At 43.1% G+C, this 21,427-nt stretch overlaps 1 protein-coding gene and 1 long non-coding RNA gene across 10 annotated transcripts in view; one reads left to right on the forward strand and one right to left on the reverse strand.

Moving 5' to 3' along the window:
- Nucleotides 1-21,427, reverse strand: part of SRR (serine racemase) — a 54,757-nt gene that overhangs the window by 4,449 nt on the left and 28,881 nt on the right. For 7 of the 8 annotated variants that reach the window (XM_081913693.1, XM_081913690.1, XM_081913696.1 and 4 more), the window contains 9 exons: nucleotides 15,466-15,796; nucleotides 14,900-15,016; nucleotides 13,941-14,182; nucleotides 11,450-11,615; nucleotides 8,593-8,689; nucleotides 8,265-8,340; nucleotides 7,486-7,611; nucleotides 6,272-6,439; nucleotides 5,293-5,350 (listed from right to left, as the gene is read on the reverse strand). In XM_081913693.1, coding sequence (XP_081769819.1) covers nucleotides 5,293-5,350; nucleotides 6,272-6,439; nucleotides 7,486-7,611; nucleotides 8,265-8,340; nucleotides 8,593-8,689; nucleotides 11,450-11,615; nucleotides 13,941-14,182; nucleotides 14,900-15,016; nucleotides 15,466-15,796 — 1,381 coding nt within the window. The remainder of the gene's footprint in view (nucleotides 1-5,292; nucleotides 5,351-6,271; nucleotides 6,440-7,485; nucleotides 7,612-8,264; nucleotides 8,341-8,592; nucleotides 8,690-11,449; nucleotides 11,616-13,940; nucleotides 14,183-14,899; nucleotides 15,017-15,465; nucleotides 15,797-21,427) is intronic. The other variant, XM_081913694.1, reaches the window with a different exon arrangement.
- Nucleotides 3,494-7,656, forward strand: LOC309371247. 2 transcript variants are annotated; one of them, XR_014168965.1, is made up of 3 exons: nucleotides 3,494-4,118; nucleotides 6,267-6,450; nucleotides 7,517-7,656. It is a non-coding gene; the product is annotated as an uncharacterized lncRNA (long non-coding RNA). The 2 variants fall into 2 exon arrangements; XR_014168966.1 differs by lacking the exon at nucleotides 7,517-7,656 and adding an exon at nucleotides 6,669-6,902.

The following is a 21,427-nucleotide window of genomic DNA, read 5'->3' on the forward strand; positions in this document are numbered from 1 at the left end:
TGCTGTAGGCAAACTGATGGAAGAACAGATGTGAATCTTTCCTTTGTGCAGCTGGCTACATTTCAACCATGCAAAAGCCAGAGGTGTCTGGGTGGGCATACGTACACACACACACACACACACACACACACAACTCCACGCAGGTGAGTGGGAGCCATCACAGTTCCAGAGGACATTCTGTCCAGGCAAAAACACAGGGCAGGGCTGGTGAGGAATGCTGCTTGAGGGAGGAGGCATGGCCCAGGGAGATTCTGGAGGGTTGGATGGAAAGACTTGGGGGGCACCCTACCCCTGCTTTTGGCTATAACAACTGTGCTCCCCCAGAGTGCAACGTTCCTAGGCAGAGCAGCTGGAAGATAACAGTTGTCTTCTGAAAGCATCGTGAGTTGCTGATTCTTCAAGTAATTCCCAAAGACTCCATTAAAGTCTTGCTTCTAAGGCCAGCTTTCATTTTCTCCAGTTCTCTTTGGAAACGTCAGATCAGGTATAGGTTCGCTGTTATGAATAAATTCTTAACAGCACAGACAAGCAGGAGCCCTCAAGTAGAAAGGAAGTTAGACTCTGTTCTTAAGGGCCAGTTCCCATGACCAGAAATTGGGTTTTTATTTTTATCTGTGTGCCGCTGTTGCCAACCGATTGAAGGCAAATGTTGGCACGGTTGGCGGTTTCTCTTTCAGCAAAAATGCCAGGCAAGTCCTCAGTGACTTGTGTGATTGTTCTGTATTTTGCCTCACAGATGATCTTGGGATCATAGGAGATTGTTCAGTTCTAGGTCTGACTCCTGGCAAATGCTGTATCTCTAATGAGTGGTGTCAATGCTCAGGGTTATTAGGAAGACGCACTTTCTGAGCTGGAAGTCATTCCTCTTCTTTCTCTGAGGTACACAAGGGCTCTGGTTCCTCATCTGTGACCAAAAAGTACTTTGTGTGTGCTCGAATGTGCTGAGTGTCTTCTAATTAACGCAATACTTTTTTTCTTGGCACACAGACTAGGGCCAAGTCTCGGTGAGCCCTGCCTCGTTTTACAGGAACCTTCATCCCTGCTTTAAGCCCTGCCGTGTGCCCAGAGGGCAGGTTTCCTTGGGGTTAAAATGGCCAACATATAGGAGGTGAAAGGACTTCACCTGTGTTATAGGGTATTTTTAAATTCAAAAGCCAGGTCGGCTGAATTTTTTCGTTGCTGGGGGAAAAAAAGACATTTAAAAAATAGCTATCGCACACCTTCACTGAGGAATGTCAGGCTAAACAAAGGGGTGCAGATTAAGAGAGTTGCAGAACTGGCAAGCTCCCCTTATAAAAACAATAAATGAGGCCTGGGAAACAACTCGTGCAGAGCGCTTTGGAGCACCCCACCCAGCCATTTGGCAAGAAGCCATCGTCCACATGGAGCACATGTGTTTGCTGTTGCCTAAAAAAGTCCCCATCTGGCATCTGCAATATTCCGACTGCGTGCAGCTTTCAAGGCATTCAAGACAACGATGTGACACATCTTGATGCACGCAGCTCACACATATATTCAAATTCTGTTGAGAGCTCCATGGTGCAAGGCAAAGGGGAGGCTGTCCACTCACAACTCCTCCCCTGCCTTCACCCATTTGTCCCATTTTTCTTCTAGCTTGGGGAGACCTGACAGGAGGGAATGCTGGAGAAATCAGCAGGCAAGGAAGACTCAACTCCCCCACTCCCATCCTCAGTGACTCTCCCCACAAATGCTGCTACTACACCTAGCAAATGTGTGTTTGGGATAGGTGCTTCACCCAGGCAATGCAAAATCCCACTTTTTCTTACTCAGCTGAAGAAAGCAAGTGGCAAAGGATGCCTGGGCAAGAATTGAGGCCTGAAAGAATGCACCCCCCTCTCATGCAATGAAGTGGTACCCACATTCTGGCCCCAAGTAGTCAAGTCACCTCTGTTATTTTTAATAAGCCAAGAGGGGCAGGTGTCAAGAGGGCAAGTGGCTGGGCATATGGTCGCCAGCACCTTGTGTACACCAGGTGACTGCATAAGCTGAAACTGATGCCACAACACATCCTTGGCATTGGATACTTCATCTGGAACTGTGGAATCAAGGTCACTCCGCAGTTAGACTTTCCCCCCCAAATGCGTCATAGTGGGTCTCTGCATGCTTCAGTGGTTGCTTCCCCACTAGTTACTAGAGGATGCCGTGCAAGTTGCAAAATGAGCCTTCTTCGCAGCCCACATAGCCACATGGTAAGCATGATTATGTGCTCTAGCCAGCATTCAGTTGGATTCGGAGTGTGTTTTGCGCCACTGGGGCTCTAGTCTTTGTGCAGCGTGCTTTATAGCCAGAAGCTCCCCAGGATATCAAGGAGCCACTCAGGCTCCATGGGGCTAGAGAGGATGCTTGGGAGTGATTGTGTCAACTGCCCGTTTCATCATGCCATGCCATAGCAAAGCCAGGGTTTTGGCAGGATTGTGCGCATCTCCACTGGAAGATCCCCCCCCCCAAGAGCATTCAGGGTTGCTTCAGGTTCCACAAGTGTCCAAAGGCAGGCGATCTGAACACCCACCAGATTTACAGGGGCAAAGTGCTGCTACAGTTCCAAAGTTAACCATGTTACATGGTCCAGCCATGACAAAGGAGTTCATTGCTGCCCCCATGTCTTCAATCTCCATCCCTCATATTGATGTGTTGGAACAGTGACTACTTGAGAATCAGGATAGGAACCAAATGTATAGGTCTCCACTCCAGATGGTGGTCAGCTCCCCCACTCCTACTATACCTTACCCTGCTGCTGCCACTAAAACTGGGGCAACATCTTCCTAACTCTCTGCTGCCTACCCAGCCAGGCGCATCCTAGGACCATCATCTGAGATCACTGTATACAGCTGGTGATTAGGACCACATTGTGTTCACATTCTTCCCATCATTAGATGGGAAACAACATCTCTATGGAGAATGGCTATGATGTAGCAACTGTAATACATCCAGTTCTTTTATTTGATAAAGTATATAATATGTCCTTCACCTATGAAGACATGCAAGCTGTACATGAGACCATCAAGGAAATTACAGCTGGAAAACTGATACAGTATAGAGACTCACTTCTAAACAGGCATAACAGCTCAACTGAATTTACAAATTATCTTAACCCTTACCTGGTTTAGATTGAATGTATTTTGGCAGCGCTGCAACACACTAGTTGGCAAGCGAGACGCAGTTTATGGTTTGGCTGGCTTGCAAAACATATAATAGGCTAAAAACTACTGCCAGCCTGTTGCCTGTGAGCCCTCTGTAAACAATGGACTTGTTATTGTGACTTCATAGAATTTCATGAACACTCAGGAGGGAAGTTGTCAAGGAAACTGCTGACAAGATGCAGAAGTAAAAAATGCCCTTCACTGAGGAAAAAACCTCCACACAGAACCTAGGAACAGGGGTGGATGCGAGCTGTTGACATGAAGATAGAGTTATTGGGATGTGGAGTAAGAAAGAGAGAGAGCTTTTCAGCTGAATGCAAAGTAATGTCCAGAGGCAGGGTGTCATAAGACTGAGGAGGGGCAGGGCTGTGGAGGGGGCAATAATCTGAGGACAGGATAGGCCAGGGCATGGAGAAAGGGATATAGAAATACTAATCCCAGGAACCATGCATGGCTTGAAATGGGGAATTGGTGACCAGGGCTGTGTAAATTCCGCAACTCTTTAAAATGCATGGAATGTGGAATCAGGTGCAGGATTCACAAAGTGTGTGACAGACATGTCAGGTGCCTCCAGCCAAAGATCTATCTGGTTCTGTTACCAATCAATTTTGAAAGATTCCACACCTTCCTCACTGTTGCAGCTCCTTACTATGTGCAGGATGTTGGGAAAGATGGAGGGCACAAGAAGAAGGGGACGACAGAGGACGAGATGGTTGGAAAGTATTCTCGAAGCTACAAACATGAGTCTGACCAAACTGCGGGAGGCAGTGGAAGACAGGAGTGCCTGGCGTGCTCTGGTCCATGGGATCACGAAGAGTAGGACACGACTAAACGACTAAACAACAACAACATTTATGTGCAGATCTTTTTTCTATATTCCTCTGAAAAGACTGACAGTCTGGAAGTGCCGAGAAGAACCATTTTTCTAGAGTGGTGTGCACAAAATCTTGTTAAATTGTATTGTAAGGATTTTTATTTCAACTATTCATATACATTGTATTGTCCCATTTAACTTACGCTCCCCACCCCCTTTCCCAACAAAATTGTACATTTTAAAATGAAAGCATGTGGCAGCTGGGAGGCAAAAGTCTGTTTTTCTTGAAACCGGGTACTTTTCTGTAAAGATAATCTGTTCTCTAGCAAGCCGAGTGAATTTCCAATGTATGTTTTAATGTATTCTATGTATCTCTGCTGGCTATGAAAGTTCCAAAAATCTGGAATCAATTGGGAGCTTCAGCTATAAATATTCTTGTATTGCGTTTTACCAGCGAAACATAATTGGAGCACTGGGGATTATTAAAATTGTCCAGAGCTGGCCAAAGTAGCCGAATAAATGCTATATGTAAAAGAAAGCAAAACCATCCCATCAGTATTTCACTAAGCAACCACGTGAGCCAGGAAATGCTCAGCTCTCCATGAGTGAATGTGTAATGTTCAAGCAAAAGTTGGCCAACGAGTTCAGATTTACTGCGCTGCCTAGCAAGGCTTGGAGCCAGTATGAACCACCAAGCACTGTTGATGCTCAATCTCCATTCATTTAAATGAGTACATTGGATTCACAGCAGTTCTTGGTGGATGGAACCGTTCACTCGTGAAACGTTGCACTTTATGCAGCTATCATGTTTGTCGTGGCCGTACTCACATTCCACAGAAATTGTATAAAGTGAGCTAAAGGGACACACGTTATTAAAAACGTAGGGATTCACTCCAGGAAGTCCTACTTGGTCAATGCTCCCTGACACATGCATTCATAGAGCTGTCCCTTTGTCAAAATCCATCTAAGGCCATGGCCATCATCTTGTGACAGGGAATTCCATAAGCTAATGATGTACTATGAAAAAGAGGTACTTTCTTTTATTTTTCCTGAATTTACTACAAACCAATTTCACTGAATCTCCAGTTCTAGTGTTATCTAACCCACTCCTAAGAGTTAGATTAGCTGCTCACTTAAAAGGATCTCAAATATCAGGGGTTAGGGAAGAACTCGACTGAAGTTGCTGGGAAGCTACTGCCTGTCAAAACATGTGCCATTTGGGTTAGATTGACCAGTCGTATGACTGTATGTGGCAGTTTCATACACAACCACAACTGAGTCTGTGTAGGATTGCCATAGTGAAAGGCTTTTCCTTACCTCGCTGGTGAACAGATCAGACGCCACGTACATGTGTTCTTGTTTTATGTCCAGTACTCTAGAACAAAGAGATTGTATGTGAGATCACAGCACATCTAGTCATAGTTGTATGCTCTTTGTGCAGAAAGTAATTTCCTTTTTTTAAGCATCTGCCAATTAGCAGAAAGGAGGGCAAAAATCAAGGAAAGCACCAGAGTCTTAAGAGTCATGGGTTATTTTCTTAATTTGGTCTCCTATCTCTCTCAGGGAGGGCCATGCTGACTCTCTCTGCCTGTACTCATGAAAACCTGAACGAGCAGCATCCTTGCAGCATTGCATGGAGAGATCATAAACTTTGATTCTTCCAGCTTGTGCTGGAATGGTTGCCTGCCAAGGTCTTCAGCTTGAATGCACAGATACTTTCTGGCCAGCAGCTAGGGGGCTGGGGGGGGGAGGGGAGAGAGAGAGAAAAATCATTGCTGGAAGGGAAGGATATGACTGACAGGCTGAAGCTCTTTACTGTTCCTGATCTCTCTCATTTTCCACTTGTTATTGTACTTCTTCATTCGTTTGCATTATATACTGCAGGGATTACACCTGCTGCCTTTGAGTGCACTTGGTTTATATTCTAGTGGTATCTAGAAAGTGTATAGAGCAGGGTTTGCAAGCCTGAGGCCCACTCACCCCAGGGACAAAACGACACCTGAAAAAGTTCCAAGAATCTCAAAAGAGACGCCTGAGTCCAGATGCAATTCAGATGTAACACCAAATCATGGTTGGGTGTTACATGAATGAGCAATGAAGAGATTTGGAATCGTGTATTCCTACCTCCTCTATTCTTTCAGTGAAATATAGCTCAAAAGAAAACAATAAACCCATTCTTTCGTCTTTCCATGTGACTTTACCCCCTCCCCCCAAAAATAAACATAAAATGAATGTCAGCAGTCCAATTAGTTGTTTTCAGAATACTGTTCTCTTCCTGGTTATCATTCTAGGCTACCTTGTTTCCTCCCGAGCCAAGATCGCCAGTAGCTTTGAAATATCGCCTGGACAGTCAGAGATCAGAATGGAGAATTTGCAGACTCTGTTGTCCAGTGTAAGGGCACGATCTATGCACTGCCTCATCAGTGAGAGCTCCAGGTTACCACTGCACACTGCAACAGCCACTCTGGAAAACGAGTAAGATCACCAGAAATTCATTACTATACAAAAGAAGTCCCTTCATCATGTTTTATATCAGAGTGATAACATTTGCTAAAATGTACAGTATGTTATTGCTTTCCCCCATCCATTACAGCTGTCTTTTGCATAGATTACAAAGCAAATGATATTCAATTGATATCTGTTAATTCAAGCCAGGTCTCTGAAGCAGTCAATTGTTTATATGTCATTTTTAGAACAGACGTCCATGAACAAAATCAACCAAGAGTACTATCACATCAGCCACTTACACCCCAGGAAAACTGTTTTGAATGGCAGGCTTGGTTCTTCCCCGGTAGAGCATCTGTTCATGTTCAAAATTAGGCCGGCTCACAAGTAGCTTGCATGTTGCGCTTTGTGGAGGAAACTTATTGCAGTCCAGCAATTGGCAGGATCAAACTGTCACAAGCCGATGAGGGGACAAGAAGAGATCACTTGTCTCTCCTTCCAGAGAAACTTGGTGGCAGGAAGGCGCTTTTAAATAAAGTATGCTAAGAAAGGGCAGTGAGGTGGCAGAGTTACAGGGGTATGCTACTCCTGGAATATCCTGGCTTGTAATACAAAGATGTGCTCCTGAGAGAATACTAATGTCATTCAAGAGACTGAAAAGTGGGTTTGAGATGAATCATCATCTGGGCCTCAAACTTCCTTTTAGCTGTGCTTGGCCATTGGCTCCAGTAGAACACCATTTTTACTGAGTGGTGGAAGTCTCCGTAATGTATAAGCTAAAGTGCTTTAACTGTGGCATGGGCTTGATTTTACTGAAACCGAAGTATTATTTCTGTCATGCTTAGCTCCTGCCTTCATCCAGTATTGCTTCACTGAAGCTAAGAAAAGAAACAACACAGAACAGCTGAAGTGACTTCTAATACCTTCAAAACAGGGGGTCCTTTGGTTCTGGATGTGTTCCACCCAAAAGTAGTGGATAATCTGGGACGCACAATGAGAGAGGCCAAACAACCCTCTTTGCATCTAAGAAACACAGTTCTCTTTTCCTTCCTCATAGTTCCGTACCTTTTACCCTTTAACTCTGGCAACTTCCCAGTGACCAGAGCTGCAAGGCCAATGGATCCTTCTGCATCGACCGTGGCTCGTTCGTATTCCAGCAACCTCAGCATGGCAATCAGAATGTCCTCTTCTCTGAAGAGTGAGAGGAACAGGGTCAAACAGAGGGCTGCTTATGCACACATCACTTGATTTCTCCTATTTCTTTCCCCCCAAAGCATTTCACTGGGCAGGACAGGAAGTGGCAGCACAATAAGGCAACTAGTCACTGTGTGTGTGTGTGTGTGTGTGTGTGTGTGTGTGTGTGTCTGTCTGTCTGTCTGTCTGTCTGCCTATTTTTATGTCAAAAAGCATATCCATCAATTTCATGTTGCACAAATGCTGTTTTACCTTACCCATCCTGGTCCCCATTTGTCCATGCTACCACTTAATTCTGTTGGCTGCGGCAACACATATTACTGTCATTGATGTCACCAAATGACTCTAAAGGGCTGTGGGGCCCTGGATGTCAAAAATGGCCACAAAAATGTGACTGCAGGAGCCAACCTCACTGAGGGATTCCAGGCCCCTTTCTTATTACATAGTGACTTATGATGCCTTTCCAACCCAAATGAATCTTTCACTCTTCATATCATATTAAGTACATTTTGTGCTCAGGGGCTTTTGTTGTGGTGGTGGTTGTTGGGTTTGTTTTAAGTTAAATGCCTCTTGGAATCACTTGGAAGTGCTCTAGGAAGTGACCACACCAGACAATAGTTGTCCTTGATTTACTCATTTGCTGTACTCACCGCACTGTTACAACCTTATCAACAAATTTCCCAGTCAGCTGCAACGAGTTGGTGCCAAAACAAGGTCCGCTCACATCTGTAGGTTGAAGCAACACATTTAAAAAAAAGGGGGGGCAGGTAGTAAATTATTTTTCCTGCTAATTGTAAGTGAAACATTTTTTTAAAAAAATACTTGGCCATTTTGTAGCTTATAACACGGCAAAGAGCATCTGAACACCTACCTTACCAACACAGGTAACAGCAGAAAAACAAAACAGGATGACTTAGTGTCTCCTTTTCAATGGAATGGGAACTTATGTAAAGTAGAAAAGATGCCAAAGTCTCTTACCTCTGTAAAACTGATGGTTACTGCGGGTCTGATCTTCTACCGGGTGACCAATCTTTAACGATTGCTGCAACACAGGGAAACTCTCCGATTCTACACCCTGAGAAAGACAAGCCCCATTTAAATGATGGTTTAGCATTTCAGTTTAGTTTTCAAACATGCATCCTAACATTCCATGTCTCAGTCAACTGCTCTCAACCATGTTCTCCTATGCCAAAGAGGTACAGTTTTGAGTTACTCTGGCAGTGTGTTATGACCAGGCAAAGTGACACGGAAATTCAATCCGTGTACAAGACCTAGTTTTCACAAAGGCAGCAAACCTATGACTGTCTTTTGCCACTTCAAATTGCTGGTGGGAGATTCAGATGATTGAATACAACTTCATGTGGAATAATTCCGTGCATACAGAGAACAAATGTGTCAGAGAGAAAATTAGGCAAGAACCCATACCCTCAGCATCCAGTTTTTTAGATGAAGAGGAATAGTTGCATGGGAAAGGGGATTCAGTCACGTAAACTCCCAAGTTCAAAGTAGTACAATACAGTCACCTTTATCACCTCAGTGAGAACTAGGCCAGAATAACCCATGAGACTTAACCTAACAAACACAAACTGCAAAAACATCCTACCAGAAAGGATTCATTAGGTGGTCATGGGCAACGAAGTTCATCCTTGCCTCTTTCATGCCATCCAAATCTAAGAATCCTGCACTGAACAATGTGATCAATGTGTCTTATCCTTGGACTGTGCCATTTCAGCCTGCAGGTGGGGACATGGTAAGTCTGGGTGCTTTTTTCATATAAAAAGCTCTCCAAGATAAAAAATATATAGCTGGGCACAAACTGCCTCTGAAGGTCTAAAGCTCCATTTAGATGGCACAACACAATTTCCATTGACGGTCCTGTCCTCTATGACAGGAGCAGCAGCATTCTTGTAGCAGTTCAGATAGGGTTGCCATGCTAACCACACAGGCCTTGATTTTCATCTGCAACTTGGCAACCCAGTAGCCAGTGTGAATTATACAGAGAGGCAGGGCTACAGACATCTATCTTCTCATAAGAGTACAACTCTTCTCATAAATAAGATACAACTCGTACCCTGACAAACTGCACCCAAGCCATACTTTCACCAAATCATTGTGAAACCGATTCTTTGTACCTGTGCAAATCTAGGTTATGATCCATCAAAGGTAAGCACTTTCATGTTCCATTGATCTATCAGTGATTTGGAGCTTTAGTTCAGTTTTAATCTTGTAAACTGCCGTGAGATCTCCTTTGATGAGATAAGAAATTATGAAACCTACTAAAGAGGATTGGCAGCTGAAGTTGATGGAATCTGCCACATTGGCAACTAGTAAAATTAGAAATCAAGATGAGGCAGAATTTAAGGAGGAGTGGAAAATATTTGTAGATTATTTTTTAAAAATATTGTGAACGTGTTAAAAATGCAAGTAGCTTCAGAATAGGAAGTAACATTTAAAACTGAAAATATTTTGGAGAAGATAAGGTATAGAATAACAATAATATGCAGCATTATTTGGAAAATTAAGGAAACCATAGAGGGGAATCCAAAGTCACTTGAAAATGTTGTAGGTTCTTTTGAACTATATAAATATTTTTGTAAAAAAGAAATTACAAAACCAAATAATAATGGGAACAATTTATGCAGGGGCCAGGTCTCTTCAATTGAAATCAACGTGGCCAAACTTTTTCACTAGATGGTGCACTTTGTTTTAAGTGGGTTGGCTTAACCCTTACAGTTAGCAGGCCAAGTTCTGATTGTAGGGTAAAATTTCCCTCAGCTGGTTTCTTAAAACACACGAGAGAGAGAGAGAGAGAGAGAGAGAGAGAGAGAGAGAGAGAGAGAGAGAGAGAACCTCTTTCACCTTGAACCACCTCAGGAGATTTTTGAACAGATAGGTGTTCTGCACATTTCACTTGTGGGACCAGAAATCACAAGCATAAATTGGATGCGTATCCAATTGAGTCCCAGTGATTTCTGGTCCCACAAGTGAAATGTATCTGCCAATGCGGCAGATTCCATCAACTTCAGCTGCCAATCCTCTTTAGTAGGTTTCATAATTTCTTATCTTATAAGAAATTATGAAATGTATTTAGTAGGTTTCATAATTTCTTATCTTATGTATGTATGTGTGTGTGTGTGTGTGTGTATATATATATACACACATACACACAGTAATAATCATATTAATGATAATAATTGTGTGTGTGTGTTGGAATGTGTTTTGAACTCTCATTCCTCTCTCTCCTCACTACATTGTTTTCAGTGAGATACATATTTGCTCCATGCACCACCCTCCATACATTCTGTTGCAATGCATCACGCATAAATACCCTTTCCTGAAGCATGGCTAAAGGTAGATTGGCTCATGTGGTTTGAAGAGCAAAAGCTGAAGCTTTTGGTGCCATTTGCCAGGAAGCTCCTTGGGTGTGCTTTTCTATTTAACTCCTCTATCAAAGCCCAATGTCTTTCTGTTTAGTTATTGATTCAGGTAGGTGGCCGTGTTGGTCTGACGCAGTCGAAATAAATAAAAAAATTAAAAATTGTCCAGTAGCACCTTAGAGGTTAACTAAGTTTGTTCTGGGTATAAGCTTTCGTGTGCATGCACACATCTTCAGATACCAAGTATAATATCTGAAGCAGTGTGCATGCACACGAAAACTTATACCCAGAACAAACATAGTTGGTCTCTAAGGTGCTACTGGACAATTTTAAAATTTGTTTAGTTTTTGTTAGTTTCAACAAGCTGGTTTAATGCTACTAGAGTCTGAACCAAAATACAGCCAAGTACAGCTTTCAAAATGCATACGTGCAGGAGCTAAATCTATTTAGATGCTTACAATCACAGAAATATGTTCGTTCAGGTGTTTCAGTGCAGCGGCTGAGCCTGCTAGCAGTCCACAGTGGGCCCCTGCCGGGAATATCACTGCATCCAGTTTTGGCACCTGTTCGTAGATCTCCAGTCCCATGGTCCCCAGCCCTGATAGATAGACAGAACTGTCTTCTCTGCAAAAGCAAGCAGAGGGAAAACATTTGCTCATCAGCAATGAACAATACCTTCATTATTTGCTGTGATAAAATAGCTAAGGGTTAACCTTCATGAGCATGTTGCTAAAGCAGCTGCAGGTTCTGTTGGAATGCAAATAATAATAATAATATCTCTCATTGCTTATATATTTAGTTTGTATGTATAATTTATGGCTTCTGTTCATAGAATCATAGAATTGTAGAGTTGGAAGGGAGCTCAAGGGTCATCTTGTCCAACCCCCGCGATGTAGGAATCTCAGCTAAAGCATCCATGACAGATGTCCACCCAACCTCTACTTAAAATCCTCCAAGGAAAGAGAGTCCACCACCTTCTTTGCTTTTATTTTTGAATATTTTGTTCATGAATGAATAAGCTGTACAAGGATATAAGGCACTGAGCACACTGAAAAATTATCTTTCCCCCATAATACAGCAAATGGTTTGGTGACACCTTGAAGACTAATTTTTTAGGAACACAAATCCTAAAGTGTGGGTTCAGCACCCAAGTGCAGCTGGATCAGATAGGACTAAGGACTGGATGGAATTTGGGAGGTTCACACAGGCTCCTGAGTTGCTGATATCTCTTGATGAGGCTTCTAGACACACCCAGATCAGGAGATGAAAGAAACAGGCCTCTGCACCATCATTCAGGGAAATAAGAGTGTCCTACATATTTTAGATGTTTACTTAAAACTAAATTTAAGATAATTTAACAAAGCACATGCCATCGTTAATGGTGAAGGCAAACGACTTTCTTTTTAACAGCAGCCATAGCAGATTAGATGGTCTTGGTGTGGGTTTAATCGTCTAGACTCGAGAAGATACCTGCCTGCTCTAACTTGGTGGTACAACCCAGCTGCTTCATAGTCTCATTTTAGGATTATGTACTCTCCACCACCCCACCTCCTTTTTTTGCTTACTGCCTTAAATGCATGGATGGGTGTTATTGCATCGGACAAATTGACTTCATTTCATGTGACAAAAGTCACAGACACACTCTTAAAACTAACATATGCATCAGTTGCTGCCAATGACTTGAACTAGCGGAAATCATCATTTCCAGCTAGGAGGCAGACAAAACTACGGTAACAGAAGGGTTACAGAGGGCACAGCTGTACTCCAAACTGGTATTTGTTCTTTACAAGTGTAGCTGTCATGTCCCCCCGCCCCAAAAAAGAATCCTGGGAGTTGTTTTTGACAAGTCAGCTGAGAATCAGCATTAGAGATCCCTTTGCCGCCTTGTAGTCCAAATAGTTCCCAGATATTCTAAGGAAATGACATAACTATTAAATCAGATTAAGTCTGTAATGTACATTTTTCCTCTCAGAGAGCTAAGAGGGCTATTCTAGTTGTTGTTTTTCCAGCAAAAACCAGCTATGGCTTGGCAGGAATCTCTGGGTTATTCTGCTATTGCTCTCCTTTCTCTTGTGCTTTCTGCTCTCATTCAAAATGCAAGAAATGGCATAGGATCTCTTTCCTAATCTGCTATAAAGGCAAAGTCAGTTTAGCATTCTGGACAGCAAGGAATTTACAGGAAACTACAGCTTTTCGGTTTAGCTCTTTGCAGAAACGCAGTTCAGACCAACATGGAATAAGTCTTTCCATGACCCAAAGCCAACATCTGATACCTTAACTTCTGACTTGGAGGACCTCCCTGAAGGCTACAAAGAAGTTTTAAGGCAGCCCAAATCCTAACTAAAAAACTCCTTCAGTTAGCAAGTTATGAGTAAACCGAAGGAAACAAAGTTTAAAGTGGGGGCAGCAATATCAGATCAGGAAGAAGTGGAGAGAGCTAATTATAAGAGCTATTTTTTATTTGATTCATTAACCTGCAGGATGACAAATTAATGGAAATGTTGTACCAAATAGCATTTGGAAGCTGCTCATTCCATTGGCCTCATCAGTGGATACAGCAAGCAGAGATCCAGAATGCTTGACACTTACGGCTGGCAAGAAAGAAAATATTCTAGTTCCAAGGTATCTCAACAGTTATTGTGATGCTGCGGCCAATACATGTGCTCTATTTTCCGCTCAGAGAATTACAGAAACAACTGGACTTTTCTACTTTTAGCCAAGGAAATAATGTGCAACACTGGAAATGTTCCATTACTCATATTCCTACCTAGGGAGGACTTATCTGCAGTGTTCTTTTAGTGATGATGATTCACAAAATGTAGCCCATCTTTTCCCCATCACCACATATGGTAAGGCTCAAGTTGTGTTTCCATCAAGATCTTTATAGTGATGTTGCTATAAAAGGTCATCCTGAGTGTTGTGGCTATTATCTGTTAAATATCCACTTACTCTTCGAGATACAAGTAGCCATTTTCTTGTGCCAGCCTCTTGGCGTGCATCTGAGCATCTCTCGCTGTAGAGCCATAGGAAATGACCATGGCACCGTACTCGCGGCACATTTTAACTCTGGCTGGCAAGGTGCTGGTGGACATGATGACAAACACCGGGATTTGGTGCTCTGAGGCATGATATGCTACTGCCATGGAGAAGTTAGTGTCCGAGGCAACGATCACACCTTTCCTTTGCTGATCCTGCAGAACACAAACCATCAAATCATGGGACACTGGTTAGCAATTAGTTTTACGGGGAGGTCACAACTGGAAAGTGGTAGGCCAGAGAATGTGGACTAGCCTACTTTTTGGCTGCTGGCATGCAGCCCCTGGAGTGGTGGCAGTGCAATCTACAAGCCAATAAAGTTTGGCCACCTCTGGCTTAAAGGTTGCCAGCTGCGGGTTCCTATCAGAGGAACATAATGCTTCTCACAGTACCTCCCTGGTCTGGGAGCACAGGCTGCACACTGGCAGAAGGCTACAGAACAGAGGAGGAGTGCCTATCTTCAAGCCAGAGGGTTGGCCCTGTAAGAATCTGAAGTTCTCTACAAGGGGGTGGAGCCTAGAAGAAGCAGTCTGGAGGAAGAAACTTACATGGCCTCAATCTGCTCTCAACCTTTGCTGGAGCAAGTTGCCTGTGTGTCCCTGAAATGCCTATGGGATCTGGCATCAGACCAGACCATTACACATCGCAAACCATGGTTCACATCCCCATTTAACTACGAATCATTTTTTGGAAGACCCTCTTAGCTTGGCTGATTTTGTCCAAAGGTGACGAATACAGAGCTGGTGGGTTTTTTAAGGGACGGGGAGAGAAGCGTTCTCTTTCTGGCCAACTTACCTCACAGGGTTGTTTATAAATTGAGTGAAGAGCCACTTCACTCTGATGCTCAGATTTTGCTCCACTGGTTTTCCTACCTGTTGCAAAGACATCAGAAGGTAAAGCACACCCCGCTCCTTCACAGATCCTGTGTACTGAAGGAACTCTTTCTTTAGATATATGTCCATTCCATACTGCTTTGAAAGCCTAGAATACTGAAAACAATGGAACATTCCGGAGTTAATTTCATCTCTGCCCCTTTCCAAACCACAAAAAGTCTATGAGTTGTTGTTTTTTAAAGTGAATTTCTTGTGCTAGGGTGAAAGACTGCATTAATTCACTTTAATTGTGCAAATCTAAGGTTCCAGTATGCACTCGAATTCCTCCTGCAAAATACTGACAGTCAGGAGGCCCCCATACTGAGGAGAGACTCCTGTGAGATAATGAGAAACATTACTAACAGATGCCCAATCTGTATAAGCAAAGCTAAAGGAAGGCACTTTGTTTGGGCTAAGTTGCCTTCATCTTTGCCTTGTGCGCAGAAGTTTAGAGCAAGGCCACAATCCGTATGTTATACTAAAGCCAGTGGGGCACTGATAAAGTAAATAACTTCTAGGGTGCATTGCATTTTAACTAGCGTTGTGAAACAAGTCACTTATCATACCGTACAAGGCGTTTTCTGGACTCCACACTGAATTTTGAACGCTGCTGCACTGATATCTTCAAATCGAATAAACTTGTTGTAGGCTGGCAGGCTACTTCTTTCTGGACGAACAACTGGATCTCTTAGCAATTCCTCGTTATGGCTGATTATCTTCATTTCCCATGTCTTCACTCCCCCATTTAGGTAATCTTCTTCACCAAAATCTTTCAGTCTCTCAGGGTTGATGGAGGGTGGCCGCTGCCCAATGAGACCATTTCCTACTGGCCCCTCCTTACAGCACCGAAGTTCACAGTGTGCAGGGGCATCCAATTTTCTCACTATACATTCATCTCTATGGAGAAAAGAGAAAGAGAAACAACTGCCTTATGAAACAAGCAGAGTTAAAAACCACACCTGAGTACAGATGCCTGTACTTGAATTCTACAATGGCAGTGTAAAAACTGGAACAGGATGGAAAAACTCTTTACACAAGAAAAAGCAGAGGAATGTGGTAGAGACAATTGAGAACAATATTTTTTCAAACAAAAACTATTCCAATATATTTTTTCATTTACTCCTTCACATTCTGATACCTGCTAGGTGAAAAACAGAATTCTGGGGAAAGTGCCAGGAATGGCAAACTGACCAAATCTGCCAGTCCAATGGAATTTCTTGGGACATTCAGATACCCATTATGGGTACAAAGATATGTGTTACAGAAGCTCGAGAGCAACATTTTAGAACTGAAACCACTGCAACGGTAAACTTTTATTTAACCCCTTCACACCCAGGACCCACGTGGAGCAGAATGGAATTGCCCTGGATATTTCAGAATGCCAACTTCTGAGCTAACCAAATTAGCCACATAGTGACTTGATGAAATTGATGCAGTAAGCCACAACACTTCCATTGAAATCAAGTGGAGAGATTGCCATCCCAAGAAATATATTGTATGGTGGAAAAATAGTTGGAACTGCCAATTCCTGAGCTAGACAAAGCAACCAAATTCACCAGTCATATTAAGCCAAATGCAAATCAAACACAAAGCCACAAAATGTCCACATAAACCTCACTCTACCATTCTGGGTACAGTAAGAAGTGTCAGCAACAGTTGAGAACAGTATTTTAGAACTCAAAGAATCCTTTTTATTAGCCCCTTCATGCCCTAAACCTGCTTGGAACAGCCCAGAAGGCAAGCTTTCAAAACAACAACAACAACAGTAGCCTGCCCATTTGACTGGGTGGCTCTCATCAAACCAACCAGCTAGTTCAACCAACTAAAATAGTGACTAGATGTGATTGATGCAGTAAGCCACAAAATATCCACAGAAGCCACACCCGGATGCCCTTTCCAAGCATTAAATGGTATCCCAGAAAAATGACCTCAAACATCAACTTCCAAGCTATTCAAACCAATAAAATCCACAGGTCAAACATGGCTATATGGTATTGGTTGAATAAGCTGCAAGAAATCCAGAGCAGCCATGTTCTGATACTCATTCCAGGCAATAAACAATATTTCAGAAAAATAGCTCAAACAGCCAACCTTTAACTCATCCAGTAGGACCCTATAGGAATGGTGTATTAAGCATCAAAATGCCCATAGAAGCCATGTTCTGGTGCCCATTCTGGTAACAATGGGATGTGAGACTGTTGAGAATAACATTTTAGAACTCAAAGAATCCGAACAGTGTACTTTTCATTAATCCATTCACGCCCAGATCCCATCCAGTTCAGAACAGGATGACCGTGAACTGCTTGGAACACCAGCTTCCAAGCTAAGCAAACCTACTAGAAAGGTTGAAGCAGAAAACCACAAAACATCAATTAAAACCACACTCCAATGCCTGTTCAAGGCACTAAATGGTATTCCAGGGAAATGGCCTGGAATTTTTATTGTCACAAAATATCCACAGAAACCACATTCTGGTACAGTGGTACCTAGGGTTACATACGCTTCAGGTTACAGACTCCACTAACCCAGAAATAGTACTTTGGGTTAAGAACTTTGCTTCAGGATGAGAACAGAAATCGCACGATGGTGGCACAGCGGCAGCAGGAGGCCCCATTAGCTAAAGTGGTGCTTCAGGTTAAGAACGTTTCAGGTTAAGAACGGACCTCTGGAACGAATTAAGTACTTAACCTGAGGTACCACTGTATCTGTTTCAGAGCATAAATGGTGTTCTAGAACAGAAGTCCAGAAGCATGTTTCTGAGCTGTTCAAACCAGCCAGATTCACCAGGTATAATGAGACAGACAGATATAATAAATCACAAAACTTCCTCAGAAATCACATTCTGTGGCTCATTCAAGAGAAAGGGTGTGTGTTGGTTCCTTAAGAGTGCTAAGTTCGTTTTTGGAACTTGGAGAGCAAACCAACCATTGAAAATTTAGGGGTTTTGTACTAATTTTAGTCAATGCATTCTAATGGAGAAGGTTGGAGGGGCTAATTCCAATAATTCCAATATTTCTATTCTATTGTTTCTTCCCATAGTTTCCCGCCTATTTCTATTTTGTTTATTCTGCTTAATTGAAAAGTGAAAGATTATAATCCTGGTGAGCAAGAGCTAAACTGGTCATCCTTGTTTGCATCCTGCCTTAAAGTTGTCATACCATTTTGTCTGTGTAGCAACCATTCTTTAGCAGGAGATGTTGATTAGATTTCACTGGTAACTAGATTACATGGGCTGATCTTTATACAAGGTATTAGGAGCTCAATATGTCTCCTCGATGCCTTCCAGGACACGTTTGAGATCAGTCTGGGACCAGGGTCAAGAAAGTTCATGGTGGGGATCTCCTGCCATATTAAGTTATGCCAACCTTTTTACTCATGCCATGATCCACAGTAATAAACCGTAGAAAAATATCCGATCGACACACACCTATTCACAATCAGAAATGGTAACCAAGTCTCTGTCTTCCCAGTGTTCAAGCTCAGTTTACTAGCCCTCATCTGGTCCACCACTGTACCCAGACAATGTTCCAGGTCATATACGACCTTCCCTGAGTCAGATGTTATGGAGAAGTATAGTTGTGTGATGACACTGTGAACTGAATAAGCCACAAAACATCCTCAGAAACCACATTTGGATAACCAGTTCAGGGCACTCCATGGCATTCTGGAAATACAGCTAGGTGCGCCAACTTCAATGCTAGCTGAACTAACCCAATTTACCAGTCACATGAAAGCAAATGATGCCTTAAGCCACAAAACTTCCGCATAAACCAAATTTGGATTAACGGTGTCCCAGAAAAATAGCCCACTTCTGAGCTACCCAAATAAACCCAGGTCAAAAGCCACATTGAGCCAGATTTTTTTTTTGGGGGGGTGTAATATAGTAAGCCACAAAACATCCTAATAACTGATAACATCCAAATGAACCGACCTGGACCCTGCAATCATCATCTGAGGCCCCTTTTCAAGTGCCTCCTTCACCAGAGGTCTGAAGGGCAGCAACACGAGAAGAGGCCTTTGCTGTGGTGGCTCCCTGCTTGTGGAATGCTCTCCCCAGGGAGGCTTGCTTGGCGCCTTTGTTACATATGTTCAAGTGGCAGGCAGAAAGATTCCTCTTCTCTCAGGCCTTTGGCTAATTAAACCATCTGTGACCTTTTAAACTCTGGGAGATATTGTTTCTGTTTGCTGTTATGGCATGTTTTATATCTATAGCTCTAGCTATAGAAATCTGCCCTGTGATCATCCGATAAAAGGTATTATAGAAATTTTAATTAATTGATGACAATGTTCTGGACCATTTCCCCAGAATACCTTTTATTGCCAAGAATGGGAATTGGAACATGGTTTCTGTGGACATTCTGTGTCTTACTGTATAAGCTGATCTAGCTGTGTGTAACTGGGGAATTTAGTTGGTTTGGCTAGAAGCTGGTGTTCTGGGCCATTGTTCTAGAGCATTGTTTATGACCTGTAACCAGCATGTGAATATGGTTTCTGTGAACAGTTTGTGGCTTACTACATGAAGAGAAGACTCCCTGGAAAAGACCCTGATGTTGGGAAAGATGGAGGGCACAAGGAGAAGGGGACAAGATGGTGGGACAGTGTTCTCGAAGCTACAAACATGAGTCTGACCAAACTACGGGAGGCAGTGGAAGACAGGAGTGCCTGGCGTGCTCTGGTCCATGGGGTCATGAAGAGTCGGACACGGCTAAACGACTAAACAACAACAACATGAAGCCAATCTAGTCATATTTAACTGGTGAATCTGGTTGGAAGGTTTTATGGAAAATCATTTATAGCTCAGAATGGATGTTAGAATGTAGTTTCTGTGGGCTTTTTTTTTTTTTTTTTTTTTTTTTTTGCTTACTCCATGAATCTAACCTAGTAATCTGTACATGGTGAATTTGTTGGTTTGAGTAGCTCAGAAGGTGACACTCCCAGCAGTCTATTGTCTGGAAACAGTATCCAATAGTTGTCTCTGTGTACATGGTTGTGGCTTCCTGCATCAATCCCATCTAGTCACTATTTTCTTGGTTTAGCTAGCTTAAAAGTTGCTCTTGTGGGCCATTCCATGACCCACATGACCCATGACATCCGGGGACAGGTTACAATAATTTAAACTACAGTATTGCAACAGTCTAAAATAAACCACAGATGCAAGAAAAGGGTGAACCCCAAAAACATACACCTCAGGCATCAAAGGCCAGGGTAAAATACAATATTGGAATGGCTTGTGTTCTACAATATTTGTCTCAAGTGCCTTTAATACATTACACTCTCTTTGGCTCATTTATAATAAAGAGCTTATTCCTGCGTATTCCGTCTTTTACACTGTCCCTATACAACTCCCTATACAGCACATACATGCAGTGAATCAGTTTGATTGCAAGATGACAGACAACCATGCAATGACTGTGTTCCGGGGGTGGAGTAGCAACGGTGATGTCAACCATCATCACAAGCTGCAGGTTAAATGCACATTTTACAAGCAGTAACAAAAGATGCCCCGTTCATTTTAAATATGAGTTGTAGATCAGCTTGCCAGTTTGTAGATTAGCTTCCTCTGCATCAGATACTCCAGGAACCACATATTCTGACGTGTGTTTTGCTTGGCCATTGTATCTTGAAAGCCTTCTACTTCTCCTCCTATGCAAGTTAGTGCCAGAAGGGTGCAACATGCATCTAAGTTGGAGTAAGTGGAAGGTGCAACCCCTGCTTACAGACATACCACAGTTACTTCTCCCCAGCCTCTGTTCCAAACCCATATTTGAGGCGTGGTGGGAGGGTGTGGCATGCAGAAAATGGGTGGTAGGGAAAGGTTGAGCATTCTTGTCACACTTACCACTCCTCTGCAAATCATGCAGGGCCAAGGAACAGTAGTTGCAAATTTCAATGGAATTTAAAAAATCAATAATGAAAGGAAATACAAAATAAAGCAAGTCCAATAAAAAAGCAGCCATGATGCTTCTGATGAGCCCCATCTGAGTCTTTTAACTGCTGCTGCCAGCTCTGGAGAAGGCCTTGAGTGGGTACCACTCTAGTCACATTTCCACAAAGCATGTTCTCCTTCATGGAGAGCACGTCTTGCGGTGGGTGCTAACAAGACACCCCACTGTTGCTGGGCCGGAAAGAGTTTGGCCACCATTAGCAGAGGGCTGGCTGTTGCCGGGGAGAATTATATGTTGCCATTTTTTGATTGACAGCCCTAGTCTTTAAATGCCCTGCATGCAGCGTTGAGCTTCCTCTTTTCGCTCCGTGCATTGGATCACCCACCCTCCCTCCCTATTTTAGGCTGTTGGCTTGACCTTGCGATGCCTGTCAGGGGGTCGTCTGCCTTTGGGGCAGGGGCCCGGTAGGAATCTTGTCCATTTGGCTGATTGGCTGGTTCCATTTGGTTTTTGCCTACTGCGTAGCAAATCGTCACAACTTGTAAGGTTGCGGTTAGGCATTGGTTTAGGAATTGGTTGGTGGAGGCGTGTGGATTTGGCTGTGCCTGCCCCTCCAAAATGCTGCTGCTGCAAGGGTTTCCCG

This window comes from Podarcis melisellensis (genome assembly GCF_964234715.1).
Source record: "Podarcis melisellensis genome assembly, chromosome: 5".
NCBI lineage: Eukaryota > Metazoa > Chordata > Lepidosauria > Squamata > Lacertidae > Podarcis > Podarcis melisellensis.